This window comes from Pelophylax lessonae, assembly GCF_965119305.1.
Source record: "Pelophylax lessonae genome assembly, chromosome: 8".
Lineage (NCBI taxonomy): Eukaryota > Metazoa > Chordata > Amphibia > Anura > Ranidae > Pelophylax > Pelophylax lessonae.
Genome location: NC_138775.1, coordinates 114,789,613 through 114,813,152, shown reverse-complemented (window position 1 = coordinate 114,813,152; position 23,540 = coordinate 114,789,613). Strand labels below are relative to the sequence as shown.

At 43.8% G+C, this 23,540-nt stretch overlaps 1 protein-coding gene across 1 annotated transcript in view; it reads left to right on the top strand.

Moving 5' to 3' along the window:
* The window catches only part of DDX47 (DEAD-box helicase 47), a gene marked incomplete at its 5' end in the record, with an annotated part of 626,288 nt that overhangs the window by 101,537 nt on the left and 501,211 nt on the right, over window positions 1-23,540 (top strand). The window contains one exon of the mRNA XM_082265706.1: window positions 16,469-16,540. Within this exon, the coding sequence (XP_082121832.1) occupies window positions 16,469-16,540 (72 nt within the window). The remainder of the gene's footprint in view (window positions 1-16,468; window positions 16,541-23,540) is intronic.

The following is a 23,540-nucleotide window of genomic DNA, read 5'->3' as shown; positions in this document are numbered from 1 at the left end:
GTTACCGCACCCCCGCGTCATCACGTTCATGCGGCCGGCCCGCTCTCCAGTGACGCTTCCGCTGCCTGTGATTGGTTTGCTGCTGCTGGCCAGTCACATCCAGGCAAACCGTGGCCCGGCCCTCCCCGCTGCCTGTCATTGGTGCACGATCATTTCCTCGGCTGCTGCTGGCCAGTGACCGACCGTAGGGCAAACTGCGGGCACCTACTGTACCAGTCCTACGGGAATGTTAAAAATAAATGTAAATAAATAATTAAGCATCCAATCCTGAGTCGCCTTTCTGTGAGAATTCTTTTCTGCCTCATGGGACTGTTAGGTTTGGCCTAAGAATAGTAAGCGCCGCATTTTGTCCAGCTGCACCTTCATGTCTGCTACCTGAACAGCTTTATTTGGGCAAGCAGGAGCACCACTGTTCTTTCTCCCAAAAGTAAGTGCCGCATTTGTGCACCATCAGATCTGTGCCATCCATACCAGTCTGCCTGCACCTCATGACTGTTGCTTGGGCCTAAAAGATTACTGTGCTGCATTTTGTGCATCTGACTGTCTGTGCCATCCATACCAGTCCGCCTGCACCTTATGACTGTTGCTTGGGCCTAAAAAGATTACTGTGCTGCATTTTGTGCATCTCACTGTCTGTGCCATCCATACCAGTCCGCCTGCACCTCATGACTGTGGCTTGGGCCTAAAAAGATTACTGTGCTGCATTTTGTGCATCTCACTGTCTGTGCCATCCATACCAGTCCGCCTGCACCTCCTGACTGTGGCTTGGGCCTAAAAAGATTACTGTGCTGCATTTTGTGCATCTCACTGTCTGTGCCATCCATACCAGTCCGCCTGCACCTTATAATGACTGTCGCTTGGGCCTAAAAAGATTACTGTGCTGCATTTTGTGCATCTGACTGTCTGTGCCAGCCATACCAGTCCGCCTGCACCTTACGTTAATCCATTTCTATGCGGTTCTCAGGGTTTATGTTATGAAACCTTGTTACTGTGCAAGCGTTATTTAAATAAATATTTCATATTCCACTGTACACTACAAAGCTCGTCATTTATATTAGTATAAATATGCTGGGTGTGACATAGATTTTCTTCTTATTTAACACGTATACATAGACATTTCATGAAACATTAGGTCATGAATATTTACGTGAAGTCATGGAAAAGTCATGGAAAAGTCATGGAATTTCATTGGTGAAAATGTGTATGAACCCTGCCAGTCTTGCTCATCAGATTTTTGTCTGCCGAAATCTGTTCTGACTGACGGAAAATCGGCCGTTGTGTTGACGGCCAACAAAAATTTTATGCATATTTGGGGGATCCCCTTGGGGTGGGACTTTGAAGGCCACTCAAAAATGTGCAATAGAAGAAGTATTAAATATAAATGGATTTTATTACAAAAAATAAAGAGTAAACCTACAAAAATATACAATGGATACTGATAAAATTTGGCAAAACTGATGTTTGTAAAAAGGTGTACATATCACTCAACCAACTATTTCATGCAACATCCGACGTTTCAAGGTGAGAACCTCTTCTTCAGGGATTTTTGTGGAAATAGTTTTTCTGTAAGTATTGGAAAGATATATGTCAAAGCAAACAATTGACGATGCAATAAAATACAGTGACAAAATATGTATATAAACATGTTTTTAGATTGTAAGCATTCACTCATTGTAACAAAGCATTATAAATGTATATATATATGTATACACTTACATGGTTGAAGGACACATGAACACCAAAATTGTTTTGCCATAGGTTAAAAACATGGAATATTGACGACACCCACAGATACCATCATCAGCCTTGTCTGTGAAAAGGTTTGATGCTTGGAGCAGGTCCAAAAAAGATGTCACTAAGCATGTGATAGTGGAAAATGTGCAGACCAGGGGGGGCCCCGATGCTCCAGCTGGAGTCCAAAGTAGCCCGACCAGAGGGGCGGGGGACCAATCACAAAAATGCTGTAGATGGCAAGGAAATACATACAATAAGTAGAAAAAACAAACTAGTTGTTTTATATGAGTGTGGTGTGCAGATATTGCAATGACGCAACAGGGCCAAATATATATATATATATATATATATATATATATATATATATATATATATATATATATATATATATATATATATATATATATATATATATATATATATATATGTATATATATATATATATATATATATATGTATATGTATATATATATATATATATATATATATGTATATGTATATATATATATGTAAAATATGTAAAAACACCACATATATATATATATATATATATATATATATATATATATATATATATATATATATATATATATATACATAAGTAAGAAATATGTAGGGGAAAAAAATCTGAGATAAAGATAAAGGTAATGATCCAGAATGAGTATAAACCCACACGGATCAAGGGGGTATCCAACAATGATTTTTCTTAGATAGAGGGGCTATATATGTATAAAGATGACTTGTTTCAAAAGAAGGCTGTAGCCTAGTGAGTGTGCATCAAAATATATATGTGTGCACATATCCATCTAGGGTCAGGCATAATGAACACTGCTATAGAAATGGAGGCAGTGAAAGGGATGTATTGAAGCCTCTGCTCTACAGGTATATGGATATATAATGGATAACCAATAATGATAAATATATAAAAAATAGAGATTATATCCAAAGCATGAACCAAGTGTGCATGTCTACATATAAACAGTTTTTATAGTATATAGAAATACCTTGAGAATAAACCCCGCTAGAGTAATAAGAACTGACCTTGAGACAGAAAGCTCCAGAGCAACCTTCCTCCCAGCAGTGGATGTACACAGTACTCCATGCTGGGAGTGGTTCCTAAATAGGAGCGCTGTCAGGTGAAGGCAGTCATACTGATTGCATCTCCACCCCTTGACAGCCATGGGCTCCCCGAGCGGCGCTCGCCAGACCCGCCCACAACACCGCCCCGACGCGCACAGGAAGAGAGTCACCGGAGGGGGCGGAGGCGTAGCCGGCGGGCGTCTCTCGCCGGCACGGGATATGACGCCGCTGCTACGCGAGAATACGTGCAGCGGCGTGTCCCGGAAGTGGGGAAGACATCCGGAGATGTCATCAGGGAAGGTCCCCACCGCCGGGAATCGCTGGGCCCTAAATACGGGCCCAGACCCCGTACCGGGTTGGAGCAAAGGCCCCCAAAGTGCACAGATCCACGTACACATGAAAAAATAAGGAAAAAGAAGAAAACCAATTTGAAAATGTATGCACTACATGCAAAAATAATGCACACATAACCAAATTAACCATTAATGGGATCAGAAATAATTTGATATTATATCCGCAATGCCACCAATCATTACATTCTTGGGATATTGTATATTATAGTGGTGCCATAGACACTCACAGGTAGCCATGCATGAAGGCAGCTATTCTAGCAATCACAAAAAATGTATATAGAATATTAGAAGACAGCAAACCTCATATAGATAACAAGGCTGAACAAAGAGGCTATGGGTGGTGTCAATTCCATGTTCTTTTACAAAGTAGTTAAAAAAAACCATTTCATTGCTTAGACATCAAAATCAAAAATGTGTGGATAGTCAGATGGATATGAAAAATGTCCAGATGACTTAGTGAAGAGGACGTACTATACACGGAGACACTGGGAAGGAAAGAATGTCATCTCTCAATGCCTCCAGAAGCAAAACCCTCCAGAAAAGGCCTAAATGACACCATATCATTAAGGCCTGGGGGTTCCGTTGCCTTTAGGACATGGATCCATCTTAGCTCCATTTGGAGGAGGCGCTTGTTCCAGTCGCCTCCCCTGGGGCTGGGATGGATCCGATCAAGGGCCAGAAACTTAATCTTGGGAAATTTTCCCCCATGTACACTGGACACATGGCGGCCCAGGGGTAAATCAGGGTCGCGCTTACGCATACTTCTGATATGCTTGTACATGCGTTTCCAAAATTCTAACTTGGTCTTGCCAACATAAAAGAATTTGCATTCGCAAATCAGAAGATATACAATTCCGATGGTCCTACAATTTACGAAGTGCTTAGCCTTGAACTTTTGACCATTGGGGAGGATAGGATTCTGCATAGTGTGCATATAACTACAATAGTGGCATGCACCACATGAAAAAGTACCTTTGTACTTGCATGGATCAAAGGTGGACTGGCTTTTCAGTGCACTACGCACTAGTTTGTCCTTCAAAGCTAGTGCCCGTCTGTATGTAATTGACGGTTTGTGAGATAGATGTGGGCTTAAAGCTGGATCTAAAGCTAAAATATGCCAATATTTTTCAATGATTTTTCTTAAGTCCTGATGTTGTTGAGAAAAACTGGTGATAATTCTCAGGGTGTTATCATTTTTACGAGCCCTGGGGACAAGGAGTGAATCTCTGTCACTTGACAATGCTTTTTTGTATGCAGATTTTAACAACTTGCGAGAGTAGCCTCTCGCAAGCAGTCTATCCCTCAAGCCGATAGCAGCTGTTTTAAAGGTGTCTACGTTGGTACAGTTTTGACGCAAACGTAGGTACTGGCCCATCGGAATTGAGCGAATAAGCGGTTGGGGATGAAAGCTCGTAGCGTGGAGAATGGTGTTCCCAGCAGTGGGCTTATGAAAAAGCCCACTGCGGAGAACACCATCCCCATCACAAAAGACCTCAACGTCCAAAAAAGTTATCTTGGTGGCATCGGCATGCATTGTGAATTTTAAATTAAATTCATTGCGGTTTAGTCTTTCCGTGCATTTATTCAGCAACTCTCTAGGTCCATCCCAAATTACAAAAACATCATCAATGTATTGCATCCATGTGCGGATACAGTCTGTGTATATCGTCAGATCTTCATCTGCCAAAACCGTTTTCTCCCACTCCCCCAGGTACAGATTGGCGTAGGATGGGGCACAACATGTGCCCATCGCTACGCCCTGTACCTGGAGGAAGTGGGAGCCCTGGAACGAAAACACATTGTGTGTTAAAATGTATTCCAACATAGACAACATGAACTCCCCATATGCGTCCAGGCCAATGCTGGTGGCGATCGTGTGGCGTACAGCTGCGACCCCCCTGGAATGGGGGATCGAGCTGTACAAAGCCTCAACATCGATCGCCACCGATACATATAACAAAAATTTTATAGCCTGCACACCAGATTTTTTTCGGCCGAAAAGTCTGAGTCGGTTGTCGGAAGCATCATACTAACAAGCCGAAAATCGTCCGACCTATAATCGATGCGTGTGTACGTGGCATTAGGTTGTCTCTGGTTTCCATTTAAATGAAGACATTGTGCTGCCTTCCCTGTTCCCTAAGCCTTAGCATCCTAAGGAGATTGCCTTGCATTCTCTGAATGTGGTTTGGGCGATCAGGGTGTACCTGGTTAGCAATATCGGACTCACTATTTATCCTTACGGATGGATCTCTCAAGGGGTTGGCCACGTCATGCCGCGACCATATCCAGATGGATCAGACAGACGCCACTGCAGGCCTTTTCAATCAAGGGTCAGGTTTCCCCTTTCCATGTTCCAAAGCATTCTACGTAATGCCTCCTGGGCCTTCTGCCATCAGGCGTCATTGATGCAGGTTTGCAAGGCAGCCACATGGTCGTCTTGTGCACATGTTCACAAAATTTTTACAAGGTAGATGGGTTGGCATCTGCAGGTGCTTCCTTCGGCTGCAAGGTTTTTCAGGCTGTTTAAAGCGGAGTTCTGGGCACAGAAAACATTTTTCAGTGAACATACCCCCGGGACAGTTAGGGCTAGTACATTCCACAATGGCTAGCCTCTGATCTGTCCCAGTTCGCACTTATCTTTTAGAAGAAATACTCACTTATAAAATTTCTTCCACAGCATTGCCATCTCTCTTGTGGGCAGCTGAAGCCGGCGCGGTCCCTTCTGCGTCTTCTTCCGCATCCTCTTCTCCCAGAATGCGCCTGCACCGGCCCCTCTCGTCACTTCCGGTGCGGCGTCGCCCCGGAAGTGATGAGCGGGGCCGGTGCCGTCGCATTGATTCCTGGGAGCGATGACGTTCAGCTCCCAGGAATCATCGCAAGACAGGAAGTGACGGCGGAGCCGCGGCTCAGAGGGAGGAAGTACACTGAGGTGAGTATTTTCGATCTTCAATTACAAGGTGAGTAAAAAAAAAAAAAAACCTTACTATCCAATTCCTTTTCAGGTGAAGGAGAACTAGCGGACGGGCACAAAAAAAAGATCGATTTTGTGCCCGGAACTCCGCTTTAAGAGGAGCTTGTCCTCCATTTTTAAGTTTTTTTTTTTTTTTTTATTTCCAGGCGAGCTCCAGTTGTTCATGGTTGAGCTCCATGTTACCTGGTTATCTGTTTAGCTTTGAGGAAGGTTTTTTCTTACTGTTCCCACCCCTCATGTTTTGACACAGCTTTGGGACATCCCATATAGTCAATGAAGATGAGGAGCTGTGTCATTAAATGAACGAAAGCCAAAATGGGATTTTTTGACTTAAAGTAAAATCCATTTATCTAATTTTCATTGTCAGACACAGCACCCGCCCCTCTATGGTGTTGGGTAACAAAACAATACCTATAGCAGAGAATACCTATAGCAGAGAGTAGGAGTATACCCCCTGGGACTGCCCCACAGGCATAGTCAAGTTATTGTCTGTCTGGTGTCCTACTCCTGTAGGGTGGCAGTATAACCATATATTCATGAAGATGAGGAGCTGTGTCCGTCAATGAACATCAGAGAAATGGTTTTTACGTTGAAAAATCCCATTTTTCTTGCAATCATATCCATAGGAAAAACACGACCTATGTCTCCATGTGTTCCATGGGCAAACAATTCTTGTTTATACAATCTTTTGCCAGTATCCAATCACTTGAAGGAAGTCGCCTACAACTCATGATCTATGACTTTCCACAAACAAAAGAGAAAACAGGCGCCTCTGAGTTAAGACTGCGATTTAATATGGCAAACAAGTAATAAAAACTTACATCAAGGTAAGTAAGTATAAGCAGACAAGATGGGTCCTTCCGGCTGGGGCTTGGAGTCATCACTGTGGGTCTGTAATCCTCTCCTCTCTTCCTCTTCCTGTCCAGCAGGAAGTGGAGGGTGTCACAGCAGTGAGATGGAGGCTTGGACAGCAGGGTGAAACCGCAGTGAGATGGAGGCTTGGGCCGCACGGTGGCCGTGATGCTTGTCCACAGGATCCAAGCAAACCCAAAACACTGAAACCATCAAAATATTAAATTTATCCAAACACACACTCTCTCAGGCAGAAACATCCCTCTTAAGCAGGGGCCTCAACTTTGCCCCCTGCAATAAACCAGATCCGTTTCTACTTTTCAAGGATCTAAACAAATACGTGAGAAACTTGACATTGAAAAGATTTTTTCAAATAAACCAAACCAAACAGAGTTCCAGATCCAACACCACATTGATTGCACCCCTCAGTCTTACTCCTGAACCCCAAGAATTTGACTTTGAGACAGACATTATCGAGACATTGGAACAGCTATATAACAATGACACTCTCACTGACTTAGATTTGTTTACACAGCATTTAGCAACCTCCCCCCCCCCGGTCCAACATTTAACATTGAAACCCAAATCAGTCTTTAACCCTTACCAGCATAAAGGCCCACATCTTACCACTTTTTACAATATGGTCTATTCCGACTTCCTGAAATTATGCAAACCATCTTCCCACACCCCTACCCAGTTAGGCACCCTTACACCTCAAGAATCAAAAGCCCTTTCATCCTTGAGTAATAACAATGACATTATCATTAAAAATGCTGATAAAGGAGGCATTGTCCTCCTGGATCGAGATTCTTACATCCAAGAGGCCAAAAGACTTTTGGCTGATTCCAACACTTACACTCCACTCCATAAGGATCCCCTTCCTGAATACAAATTGGACCTGAAGGCTATCATTGACCATGCCATTGAAACAAAAACTATAGACTCTAATGAAGCCTCCTTCCTCAATAGGATGTTTTATCGAACCCCATATTTTTACCATATTCCCAAGATCCACAAAAGTCTAACCGATCCCCCAGGCCGTCCCATCATTGCATCCATGGAGAGTATCACCTCTGGTCTCTCCTTATACATAGACCATTTTCTCCAACCACTAGCTCAAAGTTTACCTGCCTACATCAGAGACGGTACTCATTTGTTGGAACTACTGTCCCCTACACATGGGAACCTAGTTATACCTGGATGTCCCTGGATGTTAATTCACTGTATACATCTATTCCACACCATTTCGGCCTCACAGCCCTAGATCATTTTCTCCATCTGGATCCTTACATGAGCCCCAAATGTCTTTAATGTACAAAATTTTGTCTCACTCATAACTATTTTAAATTTAATGATCAATTTTATTTACAAATCAACGGAACAGCCATGGGAGCAAATTTTGCACCTTCATACGCAAATTTAGCCATGGGGCTATGGGAATCTCAGAAAATATGGCACAACAACCCATATTCCAGACACCTTATCTTCTATGGTAGGTACATAGATGATATTCTTATAATTTGGGATGGACCCCCCGACATCATCCATAATTTCACACAACATTGCAACCAAAACCCCCACGGATTAACATTCACCCATGTCTCCAATTCTGAACGACTTGCTTTTCTGGACCTTGAATTGTACTACATAGGAAATCAAATTCATGCCAATAATTACTCCAAACCTACTGCAGGTAATTCCCTATTGCACTACAAGAGCTGCCATTACAACAAATGGACCAACAATATTCCCAAGGGACAATTTTGTCGGCTGAAGCGTAATTGCACCAGCCACGATTACTATGTAGCTGAAAGTCAGCTTCTAAAAGCCAAATTATTGGACAAAGGTTATCCACTCCCCCTGGTAGACCAAGCATATCATCTGTACCTCACAGATCCCCCTCCTGCCAAAACCCAAGGCTCATTCGATCAATCCATTCGTTTCACCACCAAATTCCATTACAAACACAAGACCATGGAACAGATTCTTCTAAAACACTGGCCTATACTCTTGGAGGACCCCCATCTCAAATTAGTCCTCCTAAGTACCCCCAGAGTCACATACAGGAAAGCACCCGACCTTAAAAACAAAATTGCACCCAGCAAAATTTAAACCATTAAAGACGCCACCCCTAGGGTGTGCCTGATTCCTTTAACAGGCATGTATAGGTGCAACAAGTCTTTGTGCAAAACCTGTGCATATGTAAAACATGGTAAAAAATCATTTCATACACATAATAAAACATACAACCTCGCTGATTTTTACAATTGTTCATCTGATTTTGTAATTTATTGCCTCAGTTGTCCTTGCAACCTCCTCTATGTAGGACGCACGATCCGTCCCCTTCGACAAAGATTTGGGGAACACAGGAGAAAAATAGAGGAAGGAAAAGACAAACATAGCGTCCCCCGCCACTTTCTCAGACACCATGACAAATCTACCTCAAATCTTGAGGTATGGATCATTGAGCAAATATCAAAAGACCTTCCCGAAGCCGAAAGGTTTCACAAACTGTGCGAGCGTGAAATGTTTTGGATCTATTCCCTCAATACACTTTCGCCCAATGGGATGAACGAAGAATTGGATGTATCCACCATTCTTTAATTAGTCCCCTCTAGGGTTCACTTTAGGTAATCCATACAGTGCCAATTTTTTTTTTTTTTTCCCAAACTCCCTCCATATTCATACCTCTTTCAGGTTGATATTCATCATTGTTCCCATTCCATCCATCTCATTACATTAGTATCCATTTCCTGATTTTATACATGCATGTATCAATATATACCATAAGAATTTTACATTATCACATACAAATATATATTTCTCTATCGCTCATTGACAGACGTAGTCCTCGGTGATTCAGCACCTTCGGGTTATGCTGCCCTCCACAGGAGTAGGACTAGACAGGAAATAAAATGCTCTGGCCACACCCTAGGGGCAGTCCCCGAGGGTATATCCTCTCTCTCTCTGCCACAGCAAATCAATTTTTTTCTGTCTAGTTAGGAGTAAGGACCTAGATACCTTGCTGAGATCTTCGGTCCTGGCAATTTTTTTCTTAAAAAGATTTTTAGACAGCTTTTTTTCTCCAGTGTTCCTGTGAGATCTTCAAGCAAGAAAGCTGAACTGGGCGACGGGCTGGATGTTGAGATCCGGTGGTAACCCCAGTTCAGCCTACGAGCGCGTGCAGGCCATAGCTCCGCGCTGGGTCGGCCGCGACATAGTCCCACTGGAGGGACTGACCCTGCGAGTTAAACGTCTCGCTGAAACGCCAAGGACCATGAGTCACGGCGTCCGTATTGGTCGACAGCCCTCCCGCCCCGGTGGAGAGGGGTACTGTCAGGAGTTGCGCCCGCCTGGTTCCGGTATGGTGAGTAGTATGTTCCCCCTTTCCCCTGACGGGTCTTGTGGTGAACGCGGGCCCCTCTCTGTATGGTAAGGATGAGTTCCCCTCTATCCTATAACATGGCACAGATCCCCCTACTTTGAGTGTGATTTTTGTGTGCAAAAAGCCAGGAGGCTTGGTTTGGGAGCTGACAATCTAATTGTAAATATGTTAAAAGATTGTAATCAGTGGCAGTACTGGAATCTTATTGTGATAATATAAGTATCCTACCAGTCAGAAGCCACGGACATGTAGACTGCTTTCCAAGTCAGGTCTCCAGCAATAGCAGGCCTTCCGACGGCCATGCGGTCCGCCAGGGTCCGGTACCGCCGACCAGGCTAAATCCCCATGTAGAGAAGGTGTTGTGATGCTCTGCAGTCATGCCGCTATTCGGTACAACCGCCGCCATTGTTTGCTAGATCGCACGAGGCCGCCATTTTGGCGTAGCCTCGTGTCTCCAGCATGGGGGCGGCCATGTTTGAGGTGACCCAAACACCTCGTGGAGCTAGGGGAGGCGCCGGAAGGCGTACGGAGGGGCGGAGCCGCCTCCTTTCTTCCCGGGCAGCCAGCCAAGAGACTTCCTGTCCGTTCGAGACAGTGCTGAGACAAGTGCAGTGGAAAACTCTGAGCATCAAGTGGTGAGCCTGGGGGTCTATCTCTCTCTCTCTCTCTCTCGCTCGATAGGGGTCCCTAAGCAGCTAACACTGAGGGGCTTTGTGGCGCTGGGGGTCTAACAAAACAAAAAAAAAAAAAGTTTTTTTTTGGATTGAATTTTCCGGGTAGTAACTGGAATTATCATGGACCCTGCCACACAAGCACCCCCACCTGTTTTCCCTCGAGGGGACCACGGGACCCGCCGGTGCACAGAGTATAGACGCATTTACATCAGCTTTGGAGTCTTTGGTGGCTCGGGTGGAGACGGCCTGTCAGGGACGGGGGTCAAGAAAGCGACCCCCGCCTACCCCTATATCATCTGACACCTCTGACTCAGATTCAGAGATGGTCACTGCAGCTGCAGGTCCCTCTGCAAGGGCTGTTATCTCAGGTAAAGTTCCCTCAGACAGTGAGGAGGATGTTCATTCTTCCGCCATAATTCGGGAAGAAGCATTGGTGGACGCACTAGTTGTGGCAGTGCGGGAAACCTTAAGACTTGAGGTTTTACCGGCAGAGGCAACTGAAACAGAGATTCCCTTTGGTACTAACAAGCCCATCAAAACGGTTAAGGCTTTTCCTGTACCCAAGTGTTTTGGTAATAAAATTAAAGAAGAATGGGAGCATTCTAAGCGTACCTTTACTATTTCCAAGCGTATTGCTAGACGCTATCCGTTTGAGGAATCCCTCATCAAGAAATGGACGGTTCCACCGGTGGTGGACCCACCTATTTCCAGGCTGAATAAAGCCACGGTTATCCCAGTGGAGGACACTTCGTCCTTTAAGGATCCGGTGAATCGAAAGGTGGAAGCGGAGTCCCGCACTATCTTCTCCCTGATAGGGTCAGCATTTAGACCAGTAATTGTTATTGGTCTAGTTTCCCAGACACTAACGGAATGGGTGAGATTGGTACGCCAAGACCTGAGGGGGGAAAGATATCCCCCAGGGAACATCTGATTTGATGGAACAGATTATACAAGGGCTACAGTTTGTCTGTGACGCAGCCTTGGAGGCTACCCCCCTATTAGGGCATGCATCTATGTCAGCGGTAATCCTCAGGCGTGTGCTGTGGTTAAAATGCTGGTCAGCAGACCTAGGTTCCAAAAAGACCTTGACGAATCTCCCCTTTCAGGGGAATCGCCTATTTGGTGCCACTCTAGATGAGATCATCAAAAATGCCACTGGGGGCAAGAGCACTTTCTTGCCACAAACTGCAAAAGCTAAAGGACCTCGTAACAAGCGAGGACCTTTCTTTACCGCCCATAAAGGGTTCGCACGCCCGGCTGGAACAAGCGGGAAAGGCAAGACTCCTCCAGGAGGGTTCAAGCAGGGCTGGTCGGACAAACAGAAGACTGACTCAGCCAAACCCGAAGCAAAGGATTACACAGCCTGAAGGTGCGCCCCCACCCGGTTTGAGGGTGGGGGGACGTTTTCACTGGTATTCAGGACATTAGATCGAGCATCGACCACTGCTACCGGTGCGATTCTTCCCTTACAACATTTAAGTACTACAGGGAGCGGTAGTCACCGTTCCCTGAACAGATCCTTTCCTTTACCTTTTCCAAAGATTAGTCTCAATTCCCCACAGGAATCGGATCCGGTTGACCAGACAGACCAAGAAGCCTCTAGCCAGGTGACTTCGGTCCCTGAGGTTCAACCAGGAAAGATCACCGTTCCTGATAGGAATCAGGTGTCTGATAAATGTGTGGGAACAGAAAACGACCAGACTTTGTCGGATGGTCGGGGCCAGATAGCTCTAGGGACGCCTGGTTCAGATCCAGTCAGCGCCAGTGGTCCTAGAAATTCTAGGCTGGCCTCGTCAAGCCGGCCTGGCCGACTTGGACGTTCCGTGGGAACTTCGTCTCAGGGAGTATCTGCGGTCTCAAGGACCAATCTACCATCGTGCTTTACAGTCGCTGGTTTTAATGGCCTGGCCATTGAGACCCAAGTACTGAAGGACAGAGGGTTGTCAGCTTCAGTCATTCCTACCCTTATTAAAGCAAGGAAAGCGACTTCCAGCAGAGTCTATCATCACACATGGAAGACTTATATCGCGTGGTGCGAATCTTTAGGATTTCCTCCACGTACCTATTCGGTGACTCGAATATTGGCCTTTTTGCAAAAAGGGGTTGAGCAGAAACTAGCCTTGAGCACCATCAAGGATCAAGTTTCAGCATTAGCAATCTTCTTTCAGAAACCTTTAGCTACCAAGTCCTTGGTACGGAATTTCATCCAGGGGGTGCGGCATCTGGCTCCACCAATCCGCGCGCCCTTACCGCCCAGGGATCTTAATTTGGTTTTGTCGGTTCTACAGAAACCTCCCTTTGAAAACATCAGGGATATTCCCTTGCTTACTTTATCCCAGAAGGTAGCCTTCTTGGTGGCTATCACTTCTGCACGCAGGGTGTCAGAACTGGCTGCATTATCATGCCAGTCCCCATACTTAGTGATTCATAGGGATAAGGTAGTACTTCATCCTAAGCCATCCTTTCTTCCTAAGGTGGTTTCAGATTTTCATCTGAATGAAGATATTGTACTACCTTCCTTGTGTCCTCAGCCCAATCATCATCGGGAACATGCGTTTGCATTCCTTGGATGTGGTTCGGGCAATCAGGGTATACCTGAAGGCTCGTTCCGTAAGACGGATTCACTTTTTGTGATCACGGATGGCCCCAGAAAGGGGTTGCCTGCATCTGCCGCGACTATCGCCAAATGGATTAGACAGACGGTGGTACAGGCTTATTCTATTAAGGGTCAGAGTCCTCCGTTCCCTGTTAGGGCGCACTCCACTCGAGCGCTCAGTACTTCCTGGGCCTTCCGCCATCAGGCGTCAGTGGTCCAGGTATGTAAGGCGGCCACCTGGTCGTCGGTACATACCTTTACAAAATTTTATAAAATTGATGTGATGGCATCGGCGGATGCCTCACTTGGCCGCAAGGTTTTGCAGGCCGCAATTTGAGGAGACCGGAGGTCTACCTCGAGGATTTTTTCTGTTGAAAAATTTTTTGTTGAGTCTCATCATTGCGGATGAGCATTGTAAAACTTCTAGTTGGCACCGGTTGGGCCTTCTAGATTGGATTTAATTTCCATTTTTCCCACCCCTCATTTGTGGTACTGCTTTGGGACGTCCCGAAGGTGCTGAATCACTGAGGACTACGTCTGTCAATGAGCGATAGAGAAAAATGGATTTTTGTAAAATCTTACCGTAAAATCCTTTTCTCTTAGCTCATTGACAGACGTAGTACCCGCCCCTCTGTTTTGGAGTTGGGTTGGGTTAAATTCTCTAAACACTGCTTTGTGACATAACTGATTTGCTGTGGCAGAGAGAGAGAGGATATACCCTCGGGGACTGCCCCTAGGGTGTGGCCAGAGCATTTTATTTCCTGTCTAGTCCTACTCCTGTGGAGGGCAGCATAACCCGAAGGTGCTGAATCACCGAGGACTACGTCTGTCAATGAGCTAAGAGAAAAGGATTTTACGGTAAGATTTTACAAAAATCTATAAATATATATATATATATATATATATATATATATATATATATATATATATATATATATATATATATATATATATATATATATATATGTGTATGTGTGTGTATATATAATATTTTTTTATTTATTGTATATTTAGTCTCAGTTAACCCTCCTCTTGTGTTGGGGTCAAAACTGACCCGTTTTCAGGTTTTGAATGTCTATAAGTATCACATAAATTTGTTTATTGCATCAAGATTTTTTTACTTTGTCAGGAACCTCTATTTAAACAATGTAATAGAAAAATAATCCTTTTCACTAAATTATAAAATACTGTGGTGAAAATTAAAATGTTCATGGTGTTAGGGTCAATTCTGACCCAGTTATAATATAGGATTTTAGGACACTAATAAGTGCCAAAACTGAAATCATAAACACTCTCTCTGCTTAGTAAAAGTGACAGCCAATCCCCTCTCAACCCTGTGAGCTGTAGTTAGGGAGGGGCCTATCTCTTTTCCTGCTTGTCTGCTTCTCTAAATAAAGTGAAGAAACATAGGACAAATTCATTTCAGAGTTGCTGACTTTATTTTACCATTTTTTCAATTTGACAATGAGAGGTATGCTATCAAAAGAAAGGTCTAGGGGTCACACCAAAAATATTAAAACCAATCTTTTCAAGGATAAAAAAGCCTAACAAGGTAACCAAGAGGTAAGAAACAAATTTGATGATAAATAATTATTCAGAGGGTATTTTATGGCTGATTTAAAACACGGGTCAAAACTGACCCTAACATCATGGATAGTAACGGAATTCTAACATAAGAGGAGAGTTAATGATACGCATACATCATATACAATTCTTTATTTTGTTTATATTTATTTTTAATTTTCAATTTCCCATTTTTGATTTTTATTTTTATTTTAATTTACTTTTTTATATTTTATTTTTATTCATATTTTATTTTCACATTTATCATTTCTTTCTCATTTCATCCCATGTTTTTTTTTTTTTCTCTAATTTTCCTCTCATTGTCTATGGCACTATTCTCTTCATGCATCGTATCACATGTATATTATTGTTTATTTTTATTTCTTACTGGTTTGACCTCTAGAGGGACCCTTGTTCCTCATACAGCCATAACGTCGAGTCATGTTTACTTTGATAGTAATTTAATAACTTCACCACCAGAGGGCATTGTTCCTCATACAGCTATAACGTAGAGTCATGTTTACTTTGATAGTAATTTTATAACTTTACCACCAGAGGGCATTGTCCCGGAACACATAAATTGGTCCTTCTCTTTCCCTTTTACATCCGACTTTGAAAAAGGAGCGCGCGCTGTTTTCCCCCCACAGTGCGCATGCTCGGAAACGTGTCAGTCATTACGCCGGAAGATCCTGTGGACAAGCATCACGGCCACCGTGCGGCCCAAGCCTCCATCTCACTGCGGTTTCACCCTGCTGTCCAAGCCTCCATCTCACTGCTGTGACACCCTCCACTTCCTGCTGGACAGGAAGAGGAAGAGAGGAGAGGATTACAGACCCACAGTGATGACTCCAAGCCCCAGCCTCCACATGGACACCGGAAGGACCCATCTTGTCTGCTTATACTTACTTACCTTGATGTAAGTTTTTATTACTTGTTTGCCATATTAAATCGCAGTCTTAACTCAGAGGCGCCTGTTTTCTCTTTTGTTTGTTGCATGTTTGGAGATCGCTTCTGCTCCCCAACAGGCTGACCCTGAGCATCCAGACGATTTCCTCATCTCACCTTAAGACTTTATCATAGCCTTGATGTGCTACTATATGGACTATCGTTTTTATGTAGTGCTAACAGCTTGTGCCACTTGTTCCATTTCTTGTCTCTATGACTTTCCAGCCTGTGTCCTGTACTGTTCTAGATGTATCATTTACAGGTCCAAATTGGTTTACCTGCATGACTAACTTTTTTTTTTTTTTGTCTTTTTAGCAGTTATTGTAGGTGGAATTGATATGATGTCGCAAGCCCTGACCCTTGCAAAAAAGCCTCACGTCATTATAGGTAAGGGCCTTGGAAGTTTGATATTTAAGTTTCTGTTCTTTAAAGTAAGTATTTAAATATGCTTTATTTTTATTAAATATGAAGTGATATGGTTTCAAGAACGGTTGAAAATAGATTATGTACGCAGAATTAAAATTTGTTTCTTGAGCATACCTGACAACATTTAGGATAGTATTTTGGAAAATTGGATTATACTGCCAAGTTCAGTAGACTGGATATTGAGATGGAGGGGTTATATTTAGACATCCGTACAGCTTTGTTTTGTCAGTGTCTTTTTTTTTTTTTGGCTAGTGTCAGAAGAATGGGCATCTTCTCTCTACTTGTAGAGGAAAACCCTTTGCTTTTTTACTTTTTAAAAATAAATATTTGGCAGCAAGATTCTTCACTTGCTTCAGAGCATCTGGGACTTATCATGTAGGGTGTGAATTGATTAATTTTTCAGTTTTGCCCTGCGGGCTACACCTAAACCCTGCAATGAAAATAGTGTGGGTGAGGTTCACAACATCCAAGAGGCATTGGGACTTGAATACCCAATTCTATAAAGTAACGACAATATAAAATGCAGCGCGCAGCGCTTTTAAGCATAAAAGTCCATGACACACACACAAAGTCTCTTGTGATTATCTTTCACCCCAAAAAATGTGAAATGGATAACAGACAGTTATCCAGGAGACCCTACACCGTCACCACATAGAGCACACTGCCTCTTACCAGAGGGATAAGATCACTGTTTTCAAAATGATCAATAGCGCTTTCATCAATTTAAGAGGAAAGATCACGGTGCCTGAAGTGCATGAGGTGGACTCCACTTATGCAGCAGACAGATGTATTCAGAGTGTCCAGCAGGAGGAAGTGTTTCACCAAAAGACAGCAATGGATAAACTAATGGTGCAGTACGTAATTAAAATAATGTTTATTCATACACATATATATATATATATACATACACATGTCGGTTATCCGCCGCTGGGACCACCCTTATCTGAAAGCCAATTGCCTGCCGTTTTTAAAAAACACCGGGGTTAAGGCAGCTATCTGCTGCCATAACCCCGGTATTTAGCGTCAAAGGACCGACGTAAAACGCGGGCAATCGATAAGTGGTTAAGGAGCCAATGTTTTCTGGCCTCACTTTCTTACTATTTATATACTTAAATAATTTCTTGTTTTTTTTTTGTACTCTCTTCTGCTATGTGCTTTTCTTGTTCTATTTTGGCCACCCTGATTTCGCTCTTCTTGGAGGGGGGGGGTTAGTTTGCTCTCTAGAGAGCTTGTGGTAGTAAAGGTTTGCCTCCATATATATATATATATATATATATATATATAGATAGATAGATAGATAGATAGATAGATAGAGTAGTATGGGGATATTATGGTGCCTCAGGCCAAAGGGGTGGGACTTTACGGGAAAGTGATAATGTACACCAGTTTATATAAAAACGAATAAATTTATTTAACATTGAGTATACATAAATCAAGAGAACACATATATTGTGTTAATAGGTGCTTGGGTTAAAGGCCCAAAGGTGAAAAAGGTAGAAAGGAGATTCAAATGAATCTGTGACAGGTGAGTATGGTGACATTAATATGGATGTTGTCTCTGTTTTTCCTGCAGATGGTTTAGGAAAAAATGTTCACAGAGGTCATCCAAATTACTGACGCGTTTCGGCTATTTTAACGCCTTTTTCAAAGATTTTGTCACCCAGTCTGTAATTGTAACAATAACAGATCAGTTATTGAATATATATACAGTGTTGGGTCACAGGAAGTGACAATAGTACATTATACATACATATGTTTGCCTTTTTTTCATGTAACCTTCCCTGTGTCCTTATAGAATCGCAGCAGGAACCAAAGTGAGTGCGGCCTGAAATGGTATATATACAGGAGTTATGGATGGTGGAGAGGAATATGGAGGTGGTCAGGAGTCTTTTATATAAAGAATGAGTGAGAGTTGAACGTACAACTGGTGCTGCAAAAATTGCAGTTACATTATGGTTCCAGGGTGGTGGGAGAATCTTAGATTGCTTCCCCTTGCACTGGATACTCTAAGTATAGGTACAAAAATCATATAAATGTTGGTGGTGATTCAGTGATTTGACTTGTTTGGTGAAGTGAGCATGTTTTATTTGTGACTTCAAATAGCGTTGGTGGATAGTGGATCCACTTTTTGCACTTACGGTTTGTATGTAGGTATTCCAGCAAAAAAGTTCCAGGCTAGCACAGTCTCCGTCCCTCCTGTTCCCTCTCTGCGAGGGAAGTGAGGCGAGACGGCGGTTCCCCGGCCTTATAAAGCCCTTCGCCCATGCGCCCTAGGCGCCGCACGTACTCGGGCTTCTAGTGTAGGTGACGTGGCTTCCCTATACTGCGCATGCGCCTGGGTGATACGCACGCAGAGGGAGCCGATCAGACATTTGGGGCCTCCGACACGGATAGGAGGAGCCACTGTCTCCCGACGGAGATCTAGGGAGGAAGATGTTATATCCTTTGCTGGTCCAATTTAACCCCTGCACAGCAGGGGCTTGCCGTGCCGGTGCAATTCAGTGGGCACTGGTAATTACATGAATTAGGCATATAAGCAATTTGTATCAAAATAATCTTTAAAACAATTGCAGTAGACAATAAACAGTAATCAGTGTTGAAAAAACAATCCTAGCGTTATATATTCAGTTTTAACAGCAGTCATAAATGTGATAGCAATCGAAGAAAGATTTAGAAGACATCGTGGGAAACTTACTGTGACGAGCCACATGAGCTAGAGCATGCAAAGGATCCCTTTCAGGTAGGGTCTTATTAGGGGGAGAAGAGAACTACGGATAAGGTTGATTTAGGTCAGTGGAAAAACAAGGTTTTCTATGAATGGAGGGGAGGGTTATTTTTGGTCCAAAGTTTCTTGTTTCAGGAAACTATCTCGGGGTGTCATGTTGATGGGTTGATTAAAGTGGGGAGAGAGAGGAGATAGCACCTTAGGAGTAATAAGGTCCTCCATACAAGAATTTTGATGAATGGATGGGTATCCCATTTAATTTCTAATTTTGGTTAATTTCTTAGTTTGTTTTACCAGATGAGAAGCCCTCTAAAAAGGGGTGAAAGCTTTCCGTCTCGTTCAATCCAGGTGGTTTTGTTGCCTTAAGGCGTTTAATCCATCTCATTTCCATTTGTAGTAGCCTTTTATTCCAGTCACCTCCTCGGTGTGGTATATGTATTCTTTCCAAGGCAATGAAGGTGACTTTTGGCATCTTATTTTTGTGATCATATGCCACGTGTCTACCCAGAGGTAGATAAAAATTGCATATCTGCATGCTGTGGATTTGTTTACTCATTCCCATTTCTTGTTTGGTTTTTCCCACATAATAAGCTCCACACTCGCACCTCATCAGATATACCACTCCTCTCGTTTTACAGTTTGCAAAATGTCGTGGTTTGAAGGTTTCTCCATTTGGGAGTATGGTGTTGGTGCATCTCTTGATAACGCTGCATTGTGCACAGCTACCGCACGGAAAAGTGCCCTTATCCTTGCAAGGGTCTTTTTTTCTTCCTCCTTGGTACTCACTGTGGGTTAGGTTTTGTTTTAAGGAACCTGTTTTCCTGTAGGTAACTTGTGGGTTGTCTGATATTAAGTGTTCTACAGTGGGATCCTCTTTTAAGATAGGCCAATGTTTTTGAAGAATGTTCTTAATCCTCTGATGCTCATTTGTGAATCTCCTAATTATGCGAGTATTTTCTTGTTCCTTTAGTTTCTTGGTGTTTTTCGTTTTGAATAGAATTTCATGTCTTTCTTTTTTCTTGACTCTGTTGTACGCTTTTCTTAGGGTTGTCTTAGTATACCCTCTTTTTTCTAGTCTTGCTGTAAGGAGGTTAGCTTCTTTTTGAAAATCTTCTTCACTTGTACAGTTTCTTTTCAGTCTTAAATACTGGCTATATGGAATCGCCTTTTTATGGGGTGTTGGGTGGAAGCTTGATGCGTGTAGAATCGTGTTCCCTGCAGTTTCCTTCCTGTAAAGTGTTTTTATTGAACCATCCTCGTCCTTGAGTATCCATGTATCTAGGAAGGAGATTTTGGTTTTGTTGTAATTCAACGTAAAAAAAATGTTGTAGTCGTTGATGTTCATAGCTCTTAAGCATTCATTTATCAAATTTTCAGGTCCAGTCCTGATAATAAAGATATCATCTATGAATCGTTGCCATAGTATGTTGTTCGCAAAGATGCTGTTTTCCTCTTTTGCCAGAAATTCTTGCTCCCATGCTCCTAGATAAATATTAGCATATGACGGTGCACAACTAGTGCTCATAGCTACACCACATGTTTGTAGGTAGTATGAGCCGTTGAAAATAAAGAAGTTGTGATTGAGGAATATACTCAAGCATAATTATGATAAACTCATTAAACTTTTTATCGTGTTCACTTTGTTGGCTCAACGTTTGTTTTATCACCTCTATGCTTTTAGTGTGCGGGATGTTATTATATAGTGACTCCACGTCAACTGTGATGAGGAAAGCTTCTTCTGGTATAATCAAACCGTCTAGAGTTTGGAGGAGATGCACTGTGTCTCTTGTATAAGATGGTAGTTTAGTGACTTGGGGTCTTGGATATGCGTCAATCACCTGACTGGTGGTGTCCGTTAGATTTCCATCCCCTCCGAAATTATAGGTCTTCCAGGAGGGTTGTTTCTGTCTTTATGTACTTTGGGCAATGCGTAGAAGGTGCAGGTCCTTGCGTGTTTGGTCCTCATAAAGTTCCATAAGGAATCCATAATAGAATTCCTCTTTAAAGGATTCTATCATAACGGGTAGTATTTTCTTGTAACACTTGGTATTGTTGAGGATTTTCAGGCACATTACCTTATATTTCTCTTATGTCCTCCGACAGTCGCCGCCGCCTCTAAGTCATCACTAATGGGTATTGACTTCCACTCAGCAGGAGTAGCTAGGCATAAGACTTATTCATAAAGAACAAAGGCATTTGCATATACACACCCATGGGGGCTGTCCCACTAGGTCAATACCCCCCTGCAGTTACCACTCCCCACTCAGTTTCTTTCTGCCTAGCGTCAGGAGTAGCTAGGCTTCCCTGTGCTGGGGCTACAGTTTCAGCCTATCTAATCTTTTTTCTTTGATTTTCTTTGAAAATGTCAGTTTTTTCTTACTTTAATAGCTGTTTATTTTGTCGGCTTTAGTTTTTAGTCGACTCTTCGGAATAAGATGGATTCATGCGGTGCTGGGATTCGGACTGACCGCCCTGGTTTTCCAGGGCAGAGAGTCAGATGGACCCCCAGCCCGCCATCGAGCGTTCAGCCATGGTTCGTCCTGGCATTATCAATGACCCATCCCTGCTCGCAGCAGGGATGCAGCCGTGAGGTGGCTAACTCACTGGACACATCTGCGGTGCTGCAGTGTATTGTCCCTGGCTAACGGCATTCCCTGTCAGATGAGGACAGCGGCTTTCCGTTCTGAGAGGCTCCCCACGCCATCTGGTACAGGTAAGTACTTCTGTGTGGGGCCTCTGTCTGGGGTGGCAGTACTGTGTTGCTATGTGTTCCCCATGTCTGTGCCTGTGTGGCTCCCTGATGCGATCCCTGCGGGGATCGCTTGTACATGCGCTGCGGTGCTGTGTGTGTGTTTGGGGGCCCCTTCCCCTGTGTCACTTCGGTGTTTGTAGGGGTGTAGACTGTGTGTGTGGCGGCCGCAGCGGGGTAAAACCGCACGGCCCGCCATTTTAGGTATGGGCAAGCATGTCTGGCTTCAATATGGGCAATACTACATGCTGTTATGGCGCCATCTTGCGGTGGCAGAACAATTGTTCCGTCCGCATGTTCGGCGGCCATTTTGCCGGAGCCTTCCATTCAGTCCTATGGGGCAGCCATTTTCCCTGAGTCATGCAGCTTATAGTTCAGCCTATTCTGACAGCACTTCCTTTTCCTCTGAAGCAGCAACATCGGTGGTAACACTAAGCGGGGCTCTGCAGACTATCTCTCTCATTACCTTCTGTATTGTCATTTCTGGCTCAGTTTTCTTCTCCTGTTTGGGGGTCTTTTGTCACTGTATCTGTAGCGGTGGGCTGCGCACTCCGCAGCGGTTTTAAAGGGGCAGTACCAAATTTATTGCACTGTTGTCTCATCTTGGGCAATAGATTCTCAGGACATCAAATTCCCCCCAGCTCTGGTGGGGGACCCCAGTTCTCCTGTGGCCCCTCTGAGACCTGATTTGGCCGCTGTAGTGGCGACCTTGGTGTCCAATATGGAGGTGCTGATGGCTGAATGTGCTGCTAGGAAGAGGCCCAGATTGTCTCTCTCCTCTGATTCAGATGGTGATGTGGCTGCTGCGGCGAGCGTGCCCTTTTCAGGGTCTCGCTCATCCTTAGACCTGCTGGGGTCTGAGGGGGAGGTGGAGGGGGTTGATACTTCCTCCCCGGGGTCGCCTGAAGAGCGCGCGACCAGGGATCAATTGATAGTTTCTCTTAAGGAAACACTGCATTTGGAGGATGAGCTCAGTCCTCCGGGCATTGTGTCCTCATTTGGGACACACAGGACCCGCAAGTTGGCGCAGGTTTTTCTCTGTCCCGCTGAGGTTCATTACACTGTTAATGAAATGTGGCGCACTTTAAAATGTCCATTCCTGGTACTTAGTCGGTTCAAATTGCTTTTATCCTTTTGCACCGGCTACGGAATTGCGATGGTGTGTGCCTCTATAGGTGGATCACACTGTGGCCGTGTTGAACAAGGCTACTTTGGTTCCTTCAGAGGATACCCCGGTTTTTTGGGATCCCACGGACCGGCGGTTGGAGTCTCTAGCCCGCCATTCCTATACGGTGGCGAGCTCGTTGCTCAAACCCATTTTCGCGTCCGTTTTGGTGGCTCAGGCGGTGGCTGATTGGACTAAGGTGCTTAGGAGCAACCTCGTGTCTGATGCTGTTCCACCTTCCCCGCTGAATATGGTGGATCAAATTCACCAAGGAATCATGTATTTGTGTGATGCGGCCTTAAATGAGGCCCCTTTTGGTAGC